Source organism: Alligator sinensis, unplaced genomic scaffold (assembly GCF_000455745.1).
Source record: "Alligator sinensis unplaced genomic scaffold, ASM45574v1 scaffold448_1, whole genome shotgun sequence".
In the NCBI taxonomy this organism is placed as follows: Eukaryota; Metazoa; Chordata; order Crocodylia; family Alligatoridae; genus Alligator; species Alligator sinensis.
Window position 1 is genome coordinate 4,298,179 of NW_005841870.1, and position 16,294 is coordinate 4,314,472.

At 38.8% G+C, this 16,294-nt stretch overlaps 1 protein-coding gene across 1 annotated transcript in view; it reads right to left on the reverse strand.

The window, feature by feature from the left end:
- KIF25 (kinesin family member 25) overlaps window positions 1–16,294 on the reverse strand; it is a 71,717-nt gene that overhangs the window by 14,051 nt on the left and 41,372 nt on the right. The window contains exons 9-11 of the mRNA XM_014526953.2: window positions 12,989–13,063; window positions 9,300–9,449; window positions 7,793–7,969 (exon numbers count right to left, since the gene is read on the reverse strand). Of these exons, the coding sequence (XP_014382439.1) occupies window positions 7,793–7,969; window positions 9,300–9,449; window positions 12,989–13,063 (402 nt within the window). The remainder of the gene's footprint in view (window positions 1–7,792; window positions 7,970–9,299; window positions 9,450–12,988; window positions 13,064–16,294) is intronic.

Consider the following 16,294-nt stretch of genomic DNA (forward strand, 5'->3'; position numbering starts at 1 on the left):
GTGTGGGGGGGGGGGGGTGGTAGCGAGTGGCGGGATGCAGAACCGCTGCCGAGCCCAGCTCCATGCTGCTGCTGCTCCGTGGGGCTCAGGGCAGTCACCTCGATTCACCCCCCACCAGGGACGGCCTTGATCCCAAGTTAAAATTATTGGTACTAACTGAAAACATTTATTTAGAATTCAGATGTCCCTTACTGGCCATCTTTCCATAAGAAAGGCCTCTTTTGCCTTTCTGTTTTGTGTATGTATAGCAAGATCACAAAAGAAAAAACTCACATAATCAAACGAGAATCTATATAAAATTAAATCTCTTATTCCAGAGGCCAGATCTGGAGGCCAGATTGTGGGGGTTGGCAGCTCACTCAAGTCAAAAATTTCAAGTACAGTCTACAAGAGAAGAAACCAGAAGGAAATAACGGTCTGAAAGCTTTTGAAGTTGGAACAGGCAATGATACATAGACCATGAAGTAAAGATGATGATGATTACTACAAAAGTTTATAAAAAAAATCAAATTAATCTTCTGCAGTGAAGCGTGGGTTCAACTAGTGTTTGTAACATTTTCTATTTTCAGGTTATCTGAGGCAAGTGAAGAAACATTTTTCTCTCTCTCTTTTTTACTACCTCATACCTCAGGTCCCCTAAAAAACTTTCCTCCTGTGAACTTAAAACCAGATTCCTCTAACAAAGACTACTGGATATGCCCTTTACCAGGTAAATCATGTCTCATGCTTATAATGGACACTGTAAAGAGAGAGCTAAGCACAACACAGATCCATTAATTATATTCTAAAAAGATTTGCTTTTTTACAGAGAGGCATCAGAACACGATCAAAGTCATTTTGGGGAATTACTGTGCTATTATAATTAATCAGGACTGTACAATATATACAGTGACGAGTCAGACCAAGTAAATTGTATTAGATAAGGTGGTAGCAATAAGCAAAGCTAAGTTACACTGTTACAATGAAACAGCAATAGGGCCAAGCACCAGAGATCATGAAGATGTGGATTAAAAAAAATAACTGTAGGACTTTGCTTCTGATGGACACAAGGCACAAATACAGAGATTAAACGCATAACAAAGACAAAAGGTTTATAGAGGTTATTTTATCATAAACTATCCAGCCTCTATTTCTGGTTGAGGGAAATAATGAAAACATTGCCCAACTGAAGGGCAAGAAAATGGATAAGGATAGTAAAACCAATTGATTAGATAAAGATGAAGAGCAAAGCTTTGCCCTGGAATCTGGGTTAGAATCTGAAAAACTAATGATTTGTTTGCCAATAAATTTGCCATCTCACACTTCTAACCCTTCTCTTGCTTCCTCTGCTTTTTTCAATAATCAACTTTCTTACATGACCTTAATATATTTTCTGGCAGCAAGAAAAAAATATTATACTTGAATATCAGATGTTAATGAACACTTTACAAGGTACTGTTTAGATCATATGCATTACTGAAACCATGGAAAATCCTAGTGCAAGATTGCCAGCTAAGGATTTGATTCTGTACCACTAAAGTCAATGGGAGTTATGATACTAACTTGAACAGGGGTGGGGTGGTTTTATACAAAGAATGCAGCATCATGAAGGCCCAGATTTCACATTTCAGTGAAAATTGTGAGACAAAAATATATTTTGTACTAAAAAGTTTGAGCTAAACATGATAAAATACATTAAGATGATTAAAATATATCCAAATACCATACAAGATTGCTGCGACAGAGATACTTTGAGCTGTGTAATGGTCCCAATGAAGCATTATCTTAGAGGTGACCAAAAGAAGTTGCTCTAGCCATACCCTTCTCCAGCACAGCAGAGGCCAACCTTTTAGGCATGTGTGCCATAACTTGGCTCCCACCCTCTGTCAGTGCCACTCCAATCCCTTTCCCCTGCCTGCTCTGCTGCTCTGCTTTCTGCTTCCTCCATATCTGCCATTGTGCTGTCTCTTCTCTAGTCTACCATGTGCCATATAGAGAGGCTGCTCATGCCTCTTGTGGCACATGTTCTGCAGGTTGGCCACCCCTGCAGTACAGCCGCACTGCAGGAGTACTGTGATGGGTGGTCATTCCAGCTTCTTGGCCCTTATGGCTAAAACCAGAGGTTGGATTTATCCCAGGACAAAACAAAACCTTTTATCCTGGCATCCTACAGACAAACAAGCCCGCTGTCCCACTTTAGGCAGGCAAGGTTTTTTGAGTAAATGTAATATATTTTATTAGACCAACTGAGTAGTTGGAAAAAAGTTTGTGGGAAGCTTTCGGGCACAGTCACCCTTCTTCAGACATAGGGAATCTGCTGTTTGGAGTCTCAGAGAAATAAGAGAAGCTAAAAGTGTGGCAGGATGTCAGTGAAAATGTAAATAGGTAAATTTAGAAAGAAAAGGTAAAGCAGAGAGGTAAAGCAGAGTGGGGAGGGGGGAAGGGAAGAGAGCAGAGGGGGGTGGGGAGGCCAAAGGGAGGCATTACAGTGATAGAATACAAGGTAGAAAAGAGGCTGTCCCACTTTAAGCACCTGTGAAGTAGCCTAAATAACATTTTTCCCCCAGGACAACCTTGGTTAATTTGAGTTAATTGCCATTCAAGCTGTCTGTGCAATCAACTGTGCTGCCCCTGTTTTGATGCAAGTCAAAGCCCAGGACCCCATATAAAAGTCTGTTTACCCTCCGAGTTCTTGCTACAGCAAAAAGGAGCCACAGTAGGGCCAGAATATTGTTCCACATCTTTACAGACTGAAATGTTCTTGTTTTAATTTAGCTTTTATTTTAATGTGAAATTATTTGGCTCAGATTTCTAGTGGATTTAGTTTGCTTTAGAAAAATGGCAGGAATTGATATAATTAAAAAAAAGATGTTCACACAAGGTTAAATCCAAAAATGTAAAAACTATGTCAGACCCTTACTTATACAATACCCCACCTGCCTCAGTCTCATTTTTGTATTATAAAGAAGTAAATACAGGGGAATTTTTTTTGCTGGTCATTTTTTGGCCTGACCACCACCATATCATACTGTATAATGCATCTGTATGGAAAGATTTTAAAGGACCAAGCTCAAAGAAGAGGGACCCTGTTATGGCTGGCCTGAAAACATACCCTACATATTCTCTAAAGTCAACTTGAAGATATAAGAAACTGAGGTTTTCTGATTCAGCAGGGCATGCATGTTAACAGGATACTACCGTATTCTATTTGATATATGGAGAAGTCAATGAGGCCCAGTGGGCCAATATATTTTAGATGAAATGTTATCGTAAATGAGGATGTGTTTTCATTCAAAACGACAGCTGTTTTCTTTAGACTCCAGGCAGCAGAGGTGGCCTAGCTCTATGGTTTCTTTACTTTGTTTGGGTTTGTTTTTCATTGTTAACCTTTTTAGTATAATTATTAATATAACCCATTTATGAATTTGACTTTTTGCTGCTTTCATTGTAATTGAGATATAAGCACATATTCTTGGATATATTTGTATTAGTCCTGAATATTTATTGATTGATTTAGATAAACATTTTTAAAGGTGCTTTTCCAAAGGGACGAGTGCTTTTGTCATATATTAAAAAGTTACAGAAATAAACACAGCAGCCATTGCAAGGATTGGAAGAACAATGAAAGTCTGCTCAAGCTGCCAATTCCCAACCTCATGGCAAAAATCTGAGTCTAGAGCTCACTAGGGCTGTGTGAAACTTTGGTCCCTGATTCAATTCGGTGGAGATTCGGCCCAATTCATTGGCTGAATCTCCGAATCCAAATCGAATCAGGAGACCCTTTAATCTCTCCAAATTGAATCAGAACCCTCTGAATCGATTCGGAGAGATTCAGAAAGATTCAACAATTTGGACATAGACACAGCTTTAAATGTTTTTTCCACATACCTCAAGGTACCAGGCGGCTCGTGAATGGTGAGATGCTGGGGCAGATACAGCATCCCACAGGAGTGTGGGGTCCCCAGTGTGCTTGGCAGCAGACCCAGAACTGGAGCAGAAGCACTTCTGGTCCATTTCTGGGTCCACCGGGGAGCGTGCAGGCCCCCCCCCCCCCCCCCCCCCACCCCCCGCGGCGTGCGCGCTCGCCCCCCCCCCCCCCCCCCCGGCTCAGTGACTGGTGCCTCCTGGGTCTAGGGGGGCACCTAGGGGGGACCCAGAGTTCCCCCTGTGGTTGATCACAGAGCTGGAGGTGGGTGGTGGTGGCCAGCGTGCTCGGTGGCAGACCCAGAAGTGGACTGGAAGTACTTCTGATCCACTTCTGGGTTCGCTGCCAAGCTGTCACTGAATCACTGTCCCCAATTCAGGCCAAATTCAAATCTGAATCAAATACAGCCCATTTCACACACCCCTACAGCTCACCCTTTTCTCTCAAACACCTGGGAAAATAAATCGATCCACAACCATATGAAACTCCTTCATCAGTAGATATATTAACTATTTTTTAGGTATCAATTGAGGCCAGATTCTTGGTTCATTACTAATAAGGCCTCTGAAAGGGTTAATCAAAGGCAGTACAATAGACAAAAGGACAAGGCATAGCCAATTGTCTACTGTGCTGAACTAAGCTGGTAGGTCTTCCTCCCTGGGAAGACAGTGAGTCAAGAGCTTCCATGGGAGCAAGAGTCCTCTCAACATCCTCAATGCCCTCCCAAAATACAGGTGAATCTGAGCCCCTTCTGCACTGATTCCCTTCCTGTTTTTCCAGAAGTATGGGTGTGCAGTCAAGGAGGCAAAATTTGAGTGGCAATCAAATTTAACCCAAAGAGTCTGCAATGCAGAAATACCCTAAGGAAAAGAAAATAACACTGTCTAGAATACTAAAAGTACTATTATTCCACAAAAAGAGAGGAAAGCTACAAATCCTTGATTTGAAAAAAAGCTATTTTACAATTTCCTTGTGAGTTCCAATTTTCTATGGATGGCTCAATGGCCAGAAAATATAAGATTTAGTAAATACATATAACAGTACAGTAAAAAAAATGTTTACACAACCCTGCAGTACATTTGCTATATTTTTATCGAGATTTCTGGCAATAACAAAGCCACATAAACAAACCTCAAGCAGGCTGCTTATGTGACTAAATCTCCCAAGATAAAAATATTGCCCTCAATTATTTCCACTGAGGGTGCATTTTGTTTTAACCCAGAGAGAGGAAAATGCTTCTTGCCTCTGAGTTCCAGCTCCTGCTGGGACAGCAGGGAACAGCTTGTGTCAGGCACTATAATTAGAGAGGTGTAAAAGAAAGCGTGTTTCCACAAGCAATAGAATATTTTATGATTTTGTGCTATACTCTTCAATATGACAGGCAGTTTTCAGAGGGGAAAATTAGACCTTCCCACAAAGCTCTTTTCCTTCTGTACTCCTTCCCACAGTAAAAAAAATAACCCTTACAATATGATCTGTACAACATAAGCTTTTTTCTTACTAAACTAGCATCTTCCATAGGTCATATTGTGGTAGGTTACAAGTGAAATGTCCAACAGCTTTCTTCTGCTTAATACCATTACTGCCCGAGTGCCACTACCAGTGCTGCCCATCATCTCATACTCTCTCACCCCACCAATCATTCTTCCAACCATGTTTTAAGTGCATAGTGCTGTTTTAAGAGCACTATGTACAACATTTTCGTCAAAATGGATAGAGCCCTTCTCTTGTTAAGGCATCATTTATTATGACTAGGGACCTACTTAAGTCACGATTTCGCCCTTTGCCACTGATTGGCTGAGAGGGCTGTCTGTTGTGTGGCGTTGCCAATTAGCGGCCAGTGCCTGGCACTGTGATCAGCCTGCAAAATTGCCTATCTGTCACCTCAATTTGGGTAGGTTCCTAGTTATGACACACATGATTTTATCATCTAAATTGAACAGAAAATACAAATTAAAAAAAAGATATATATTTACTTCATGCACCATCCAGCAAGCCCAATTCTGATTTATATCAAGGCCACTTAAACCACTTGAAAAGTGTAAGAGGCCTTTAAAATGTGTAGCTATAACTCATGCTCACTTTATAGCCTCTTCACTACTAAAGCAGGTGTACATGAGGATCAAACCTACAAAGACACACAAATTTGAAGAAAAAAAAAGCGTGTCTCTGAAAACAAACAGCAAGAACCAGACAGGGTGATTTAGTAAGCTAATCCTTTGGTTTGAAATACCAGTCCTCTCTGGAACTACAGCTTCAAATCCTAGCAGTATGAACTCCCTACATAATCCTTCTAAATAAGAGCATTTACTTCTGAGGATGCATTTTCATTGAACAAATGGTTATTTTAGAGCAAAACTGGGCATGTCTACACATACGCTTTAATGCACAGTAGCCTATTTTACTGTGCCTTAAAGCGTCACATAAAAAACTGCTATTATGGTAATGTGCAGTAAAATTGGTTACAGCGCTTTAAGCATCACTTAAAAAACTGTGCGCTTTCAGTACTTCGCATTAGGGCAGCCTAATGTGCTTTATTTAGTACCTCACAATGAAGGTACTAAATTTAATGCACATTAGGAAAAGCATATTAATGCACATGTCGATGCACCCACTGAGAGTGGCAACAAATACCCAAAACATAAAATAGAGTAAATCAGGGCTGACCAACTGGTCAGGGGCCATGCCTCATAGACTGCACCAGTTGGGGCCACACACCATACAGATGACCCTTACATTACTGTGCACCATAAATTTTCCTCAACCTGCTGGACTGTACACCCACGCAGCCCCAGGATCAACCTCAGCTGCCTGTGTCACGCTACATTGCACCGCCCTACCTCTTGTACAGAACAGAAGCCGGAGGAGGGAGAGAACCCAGAGACTCTGGCTGCTGTTGCTGGGGAGCCGGGCAGGAGCCTGGAGTCTGTAACTTAACTCCTCATGGGTTTTACAGCTCTGGAGTAAATCATTCTGGAGTAAATTTACTTCTAACTTCTGCCAAAGTGATTTTAAAACAAAAGCATTTGTTTCAAGAATGTATACTGTGTACTATGTGTCTGTTCTGCTTCTCCTCTAGAGTAAAAATACAATGTGTCTGCACCCTGATATAAGCAGAATGCCAGATAGTTCCCTGTGGTGGGTAGGTATTTTGGCTGCTGACTTAAAAATAAAATTCTATCTCTTAGTAAAACTATCCTTCAGTAAAATCCTGTCTGCTTTATATAAACAGTAAGAATTTTACAGCACTTTTTGTAAGAGTAGGGCTTGTACTAGTATTAATTGAAATTCTCTTCCTTGCACACAAAAAAAATCTTGGAGGAGTTAATAGGAAATAAATTCAATAAGGTACCCCAAAATATTATGCAATGTAATACAGAATATCTTTTCTATAATTTTTTCAAGTGATTTTACATTACTTAAGTGGAATACAATTCTTTAAGATAGTTTAAAAATCCATGAAAAGTTAGAATTTTCTATTAAGTTTTGTAAGTTGTTTTCCCCAGTGACCTAATTACAAACCAGTATTCAAAGAAATGGTTTGCCATTCTTCCCATAAATCCGAGAGGCTCTCACAGCAGTGTTAAAAAAGGAACAATCTTATAAAGCACCTGAGGATGAAAGGCAGTATACAAATATAAAACAGTATTGATTTTATTATTATTGCTACTGCACAATATTCAAATTGAAACTGGAATTCTTACTGAACTGCTAAGTTGTATCTTTTAATGGTGTTTTTTTTATATGCTAAGGAAAACTCTGTAAGCTTAGAGAAAGTCATCAGTGCCAACAACTGTTATCTCTCAAAGCTTTGTAACTGATTCACACTGTAGTAACACTGTATTATGATCTCACAATACCGGTTAAAATATAACATTGTGTACTGACTCATAGGTAAGAAACGGCACATCACTTTTTCCTTCCTTGGTTGTAACAACTTCACGTTTGATGCCAAATACAGTTCCATAGCTGTCTTTTGCCAAAAGATCAAAGATTTCATTATTATATACTTCTACGACAGAAACCTCAACCCAAAGGCTTCCTGGTGGCTTTTCTGAAATAAGCCTAAAAAAATACAGAGAAGAGAATAAAAGAGATTTAAAGAGGCTAAAAGCAAATCCTAAGTAAATTATCCCTTAGTAAAAGTTTAATCTTAGAAATGATTACAGTCTGAAGAAAGCAACTATCAAGCATCCACGATCACCACTGTGGGTCACCTTCCATGTTAACGTAAAGTTTGAAGAAAAAGAATGTATACTCTTTAATTATACAGTATGTGTGTCATAGAAAGGTCCACAAAAGAGCTTCCTACCCAGAAGAGCATTCCATCTTTCCACTCTTCTGTGAAACACGAAACATCATAACCAGAAGGAAATATGATTCTACTTCCTGTTTACCACCAGACAACTTCAAGGTAAAAAGACTTTTCCAACTTTTCTCTGAGCCTAACCTACACAAAATGAACTGTTCCAAACAGGAGGCTTTACCACACCTCCTGTGAAATATGAATTTTCATTTCTACATAGGAGAACTTTTACAATCTTTGCAATCTCCTATGCCTGATGAAGGGTGCCTGTGCCCAAAAGCCTGCAAATAAAGAAATCTTTCTTGCAAATATTTAGTTGGTCTAATAAAAAATAATCACCTCTGCCATGAGTTTTGATAGAAAGAAAACAACCCTTTCAGTCTCATTTAACCACCTGTGGGTCAGATTCTGATTTCTTGACATAATTATGGCCCTACTAACTTGTGGAAGCCTGCTCCATTCTTAAGACCTAATGAGCAGCATAGATGTGAAAACTAACCTTTGCTGACAGAATAAGGAAAAACCCACACAACAATGGAGCTAAAAAATCCCAGGGAATGGAAAAAAAAAAAGCCTTTCCATGTATATACTCTCATTCTAGAATAAAAGCAACTAATTTTGGTTTAATTTAATCCCCTTCCCGAAAGGGATGAGCTTAATAAAGAAAAAAAGGGAACTCCTTTATTAGACTATACAATATCAATATAATTATATGGGTATAATTCATGCATAATTACACAGAACAAAGCTATGCCACATAGGCAAGGCCAAAATAGCAACTAAACATCTGTAGTCAAATCTTCTGCAAGTTCCTAAAAATTAAGATCACTCTTATTCCTTAACTGCAAACTAAGTTCTTCCCATAACATTCTAGTGTTAAAAAAGAAACTGGATGGGAGTCTAGACTCAACCTTAACTGTGAAGCTGCTACCAAAGTTATTATAAATTACTATAAATGTAACGTGAACGGTTAAATATAAACAATGAACATATCATGCATTTTTCTCTCTTTATATAAAATCTAATGTAAAAACTGTTTGCCCTCTACTGACACCAAACTCTTATTTTCATTTCCATGGTCACCAATACCTGAATACTTCTTCTGTTGCTCGAGGAATTATTCCTAGTTCTGGTCCATCTTCTGTGGAGAAGATGAAGTTATCCCCAGAGAGGGGTCCAAACATTGTATGAGTCTTTCCACTACCTGTCTGTCCATAAGCCATAATACACACGTTGTACCTGAAAAATCACAAAGGGTGTGTTTCATTATTGACAGTGGTTCGTTCCTGTTTTGTAACAAATGAATTTGGTACTTGAATGGTTAATACCAAAGAACTTGCGAAAATTATCATTGTTTATTTTAAATATGTAAATAATAATAGCAACAACAACAATAGCAATAATACTATACTTCCATAGATCCTTTATTTAGATCTCAAAATCTTTTACTAATATAAATTAAGTAACCCTACAACCATCAGTGAAATGGATATTTTTGACCAGGTGGGTCAAAGCACCAAAACAACAACATAGTTTTGCGCAAATTAAAACTAATTTAATATTTCAGTGAAAGTTTATGTGTGGACACTTCTGTTTGGGAATAAAAATAGCTAAAGTTGATTTATTAAAACAACCCACTTATATACATTGGCCAAGCCACTTTTACTGACAAAGTGAGTGTGGTACTTAAGAACTGGTGCTTCTTAGTAATGGAAACTAGAGCTCTCTTAGTCTGCCTGGTGACAGATGGCAGCAATACATAGGAAATCCCTGACTGGCTGACCTAGAGTGTCCATGGTCAACTGATGTTTCCCTGTAGCACAATGTAGGGATTGTGAAGGGATGTGTTTTGCTCCTGGTTGCAAGTGACCCACTGTCTCTCTTGGGTCAGGAGAAGGCGATGCTGCAGGACTATGTTCTCTTCTGAAAGAAGCCACAACATATACAGACATTCACTCTCCCAGAAGAAATTCTCCCAGTAGTGATTTAATCCTGTTTTTTCCCAGGTTATTTTCCTCCCGGAGTGTACATTTTTACTTTGGGAGAAAAAGCCTGAACATCTGGGAGAGCAGCAACTCTCCTAGAAGAAACTGAATGTCCATACTAGGCCTAGAACTACGTCTACTCTATGGATATCTGTGGCTACAGCAGGAGTATGGAACGTGTTGACTACCAGCTTTCCTAGCAGAAGCCTTTAGATAAAATGAGGTCAACAAAATTTGCTTTTAATGGACTATCTTGTTTTGTCTAGGGTATGCTTTTTTCCCCAACATGTGTCCATATTTGATGTGTTAATTCGATATATCCCAGCTACCTAAGTTACCTTATTAGTTGCTACAGACTTGTACAGATGATACAATTAAAAATAATAGTTTGAAGACAGCCAGACTCGCTTTGCCTTGGGAATCAAGGTCCTCTATTAGAATATGAGCCATTATATGCCCTCATTGATAAATCCCCAAAAGAGCTTTGCTGAGTTGGGACTGACCAAGACAGCATTATATCCAGCCATGCTAGATTGAAAATGAACTGTTTGGTGACTCCACAAAAGAAGTAGAGGCAGCCAGCACACTTGAAATAGACTAAGTTGATCTAGTTTATTCTGTTTATCCTTTGGTTACAATACAGTCAATTTAAGCATAGTATATAGCATCCTCTTATGCTCAAGTTACTGCTCTGTGAAGTTTTCAAAAGTCACACTTCATGTGCTGGAACTTTTCTTTTTTCACATTGCCCATAGTTATATTGTTCTTCAAAAGATCTTATTAAGTTGAAATGCCAGGTATTACACTTAATAGTACTTACCACTTGAAAAAACTGGATGGTCATGATAATAGAGTTAGCAACAGGAAGGAACATTATCAAAGGAAATCAAAGTGAGAGGAATGTCTTTTTCTTTAGAAAATGAGTATAATTTACTCCTAAACCTTGTGTGAGAAGGTGATGTTATCTTAGTCCCTTGCTGATCTTTTATTGCTAACTATAAACTTTGAAGTCTTCTGTACTTTTGATCTATTTTGTAGGAGGAACAATCTTTTTTCCTGCGCACTTAGGCAGAAAAAGAATTCAATGTATTTAGGGGGAAAAAAATTACAAGGCCATTCAAACTCTATCTTAAAGGACCACTTTCTTACTAAACACTTAGGAACCCAGACTAAAAGCAGCCAGAAGTTAAAGATAGGTTTGAAGGTGAAAAAGTCTGTTTGTTTCACATTTATAATGGAAAGCCTGCACAGAAACACTTCGTTTTTTTCCTGACAATCTACTTCTGTTTAAATGGTACATCCCAAAAAAGACTGTCCTTTTGTTTTCAATATGGAACATTTCCTAAATGAATATGAAACTCCTGAGTTTCAGGATAGAAACTTTAAACAGAAACCATATTGAGAGAGAGGCTTTTTTGTTTGTGCACCTTGGGATAATGAGAAGACCTGCATGTATAGGTAAGCATAGATAGTTATATAGGAACACAGGACGCAACCTTAAGCTGAGAAACGCTCATACCTTCCTGTCCTGAGGAAGGCAATAGTGGCTCTAAGCTACCTTGCAGTTGACTCTGTGATCCACAGGTGAAAATTATGGCTGCTCTAACTTGCAGTGTCTACAACACTCCGCTTGGAGCCACAGAACACATCATATTTTGGTTTTGTCCTTCTAGTTGATCACTTTGAGTTCCCTACCCAGTGTATGTACATTAGGAATCTTCAGCTTCTCCTTCAGGAAACCTTTAAGGTCAATTTGAACTGCCCTGGCAGTTGGGGAATAGGGAACAAATAACCCCAGTCTGTAGATAGCTAGGCTCAAAGGTTGTCACTAGTCATAAAGCAGATTCCGTGATCATGTGGCTAAGTATATGACTCATACAACGTTGTGGTTGTTGTTCTATATTGTTCAATGGTATTCTATGTTGATACCATAGAAAGAGACTAAAAATCAGGTTTGCAAGGAACATCCACAGTTAAGCAAAGGGCAGAAAAGAGAAACCGAAGGAAAGGAAGGAAAATCCCTCTCTCAAATCTGTTTTGTTCCCAGTGACTATAATTACTATTTCAACATCCATTTGCCAGAGTAGCTAAACTGGCCATAGCATAAATTAAAATTAGGCCCCAAGAGTTTTGCTAGCTAGAAGTAATTAAACATGTTTATCAATGTCTGTTTCTGGTTAGTTTAGTTTCCAAGCGCATCTAAACCCTGGTATATCTATTTGATGTTGTCTCACCAGGCTTTATTCTTAAAGTTCTGCCTCAGGCAAGAATTAATTCAGGGAAGCCCTACACAGCAGAAATCATGATAGCCAATTCCAACATGGTCCCTCTTCTTGGCCGTGTATCTTTGAATGCATTGTTGAAGGAAGATATGTCTCACCGTTTATTATTTTAAAACACGCTATTCTACAGTGTAATTCAGTCCTAACTTCTCAAAAAGGGAAAAACAAAAACAAAAAACAACAACATAGCAAAAAAACAGTAAACAAACAAATGACTTCTCTGTTTGATTTTTTTTCTAAATGTATTAACCTCTGGTGTAAGCAATACTGACATTTATTAAAAGGAAGAAGAGGAAAATTTCACCTATTTCTTAAAATTTGATCAAATTTGTCATTATTTGTGTGAAAATAACTTTCATTTTATAATAAGTCAAACTAACAATAGGAAAGCTACAAAATTGGCTGCAGCTAGTATCTCTTGAGTAACATTTTCTCCTCACCCCCGCAACAAACAGGATTTCAGGTTGATAATATTCCGTTAGCTTTTTTTTCCTCCTCCTTTTCAACTTACCCATCCAGCAGAGATGTAAGCAAAGGCGCCACATCTGCAAACACTGCGTCTTGAGACTCGGTAGCACTGTAAACTCTGAGGGGAGGAAATTGGAATGACTGATCAATACATTTCCACCATAAGAACACAAACCAGACCAAACAAATCTGTCAGTTGCTTTGGTATCACTACCATACAATGCACTGCTGATGTCCTTATATGACAACAGCAATGACTAAATGTGTTTCAAAATACTTGTTTGCCTCAGAGATAGAAAGATTGTTGGATGGAAACTAGTCACTAATGCTCTGAATCTGACTTCCTATACAAGGAAATGAAAAGGAAAAGCTGCTGGAGTCACTTTGCTCAAATGGCTGCAGACAGAAGTTTTGGTGCGAGCATCTGGGGCACAGTCAAGCCACAGATGCTGTCTTGGACAAGGGTAGAGGGATTAAAAATTCAGATTAAAAAAAAAAGGGATGGTCAGTGTAGTCTAGTGCTTAGGACATGACAATCAGAATTTTTAGACTCAACTCCTGTCTTTGGGAGGTGGTATGGTCTTTATTAGCAGTTGTTTTTTTAATGCATGTATGCATTCCAGGAGCCCCATAGTTACTTCATGGAAAGAAGAAAAATAGAAAGAGTATCCATAGGGGATATTGAAACAATTCATCTTTGTGCCTTGGTGGCTCCTAATCCCAACTGATCATTCAGTGCTGAAGGGCCATTTCTCCCGTCTTCAAGCTATATTGTTCCAGTTGGTTTTCTTCCAGTTGTCGCTTAGCTATGGAAGCCCCTACTATCTGTATTATGCCATTAAGGAAGCACTGGACTCTCTTACATGGCATCTCTACCAAGAAGTTCATAGGCTAAGTGCAGACTCTCTCCAATGCCTGAAGAAGGATGTGCCTGAAAACTTGTAAAGAACATTTTTTTCAAACTATTTAGTTGGTCTAAGAAAAGATATCACATTTATCCAAAGAACCTGGTCTGCCTAGGCTAATTGAAAAATTTCACAGCTGCAAGGGAGACCACCACAATTTAACACTACTGGTATTAGATATCTGACTGTGTAGCGCTCAATTTCACAGTATCTCATGTCACAAACACTCCTAAATTTACTTTCACAACATCTCTGTGAAGCAGGGAAATGCCTTTTACTCCATTTTTGGGATGGAGAACAGAGACAGGGAAAGATAGGTGACTTGTCTAAGTCACAAAGAAAGTCTGTGGCAGAACAGGGAACTCAAGCCCAAACTCTGCATTTCAGTGCTGTACCTGGACTACAAAACTATCCTTCCAATAAGCACTTTCATGATACAAGAATAGATGTTTTTCTTTTTTGTTTAACAATGTAACCTGAATTAGTTCTTTCCCTGTTTAGCATGGAGCAGTGACTGTGTAACTTTTAAGCAAAAGCAACAATAATACCTAAACCAACAGAATACATTTTTCAAATTCAACAGAAAAGCCCATCAAGTTTATACTTGGACTTCTCTTTAATGAAAGTATTTCCCCTCCTAAAAAACAAAATGCTAAACTGCACAAGACCTGGACCAGACAATAAATCATAGAAGGAAGGAGGTTTCACCAATTCATTTCTTTTCTTAGCATCCTAAAAAGTAATCTCCTACTGAGCAGTCTGAAAGAATTACAGAGTATTGTTTATACAAGATGTGAAAGGCATGGTATGAAAATCATTACATACACTTAAGCATTTGGCATATACACATAGGTACATGTCTCTTCAAACAAGCTTTTTTCTTTGATGCCTCCCCACTTCTGCTTCCCTTTCTACTCAACCCTGTTCCTCTCTGTGTAACGCGTCTTTTGTACAGGTTTTGGTACATGAGTTATGAAACAGGAATTTGGGGAACAGTAAACAACAGAACCAAGTCAATTTACTGGTAAACAACTCTCCTACTGTTTGTCCATGCTACATTCAAAATATAAATTAATGAAAGTCACATCTACTAGTCAAGTACGTATTTGACCACAATACTGCCACTCTGATTCTAACATGCACAAAGGCAGATTTCAGTCTTTATGCACACTATAAATACAATTTCTGGGGACCATGCAGAAACCAGGAATACAGGAACTATTGTACTGTATCAGACCAAAGGCCCACTTAGTCCAGTGTTCTGTCTCCGACAATGGCCAGCACTAGTTACTTCAGAGAAAGCTACAAGAATGGCCACAATAGGCAAAGGGAGAACAATCTGTTTCCATGAAGGCTTATCCTTAATCACTAACATTTGGAAATTGGCTAAATCCCTGAAACATGAGGTTTATTGTCTGTTCCAACATTTTTGCTAGCATTAAGTATTATAACTCTGGTTATTCTCATTATCCATAAAAATGTCCAGTCCCGCTTTGAATTGTGCTGAATCTCTGACCTAGATTGTATCCTGTGACAACGAGTTCCATAGTCTAATGACATGTTGTATGAAAAAGTGTTCTTCTTTAATGAGCAAATGGGCACTTTCCTGGCTTGATGGACAAATGGTGCTTGCCTTGCCATTCCACTCACATGCTGTCATACTAAAACTGAGAAACCTACAAATATGCAGAGATGTGGTAAAGCACTTGGAGAAAACAGTTGCTAACAAAAAAATTAGGATATATTTTGCATGCACGCACAGTATGCTTTTCTTGTCAAATCCTCAAAGTCAGTATGGTTGAGCAAAAGTTCCTCCAAACTGCATTTGCTCTGCTTCATTTACCATCCACATCACTTGAAATATGCATTAGCACCAAATCCCACATCTCAGGGCAAACAGTCTCCAGCTCAATTTGTCCTAAACTGGTTGAGATATTTTTCTCTAATGTGTCTCAGCATCTTTCTGGGGACTTTTACATAAGGAATCAATACCTAAAGCATTCAAATGGGATGCAAAGATGAGCTTTTCAGAAGAGCACAAATTAACCAATTCTCTGATCAGGACTAGAATCAGATTTGTTTTGGGGTCTGTATAAACTGTGGTTCACAACCTTTTTAGATTGGGAAATGCCAGCTCTTAGTTTCCACTCAAATTTTTGACTACTGGAAAATAACAGATTAGTTCCTATGATGCAAAGAACTCAGATCACAACAGGTCAGAATGTTTTTACCACTGTGGATTCCTATTTGAAATTTCTGGGTTTACCTGTGTAAATCCTGGTTGCACCTCTACCAGTGCTAACATTGTATAGCACCCCATGGCATCCTTGAAAACATCTCAAGGTACCCCAGGGTGCCAGAGAACCCTGGTTAAGAATTACAGATCTAAACTACTGTGACATCAGTATAGTAGAGAGACACCTAAGATAGCTTTATACTATAGC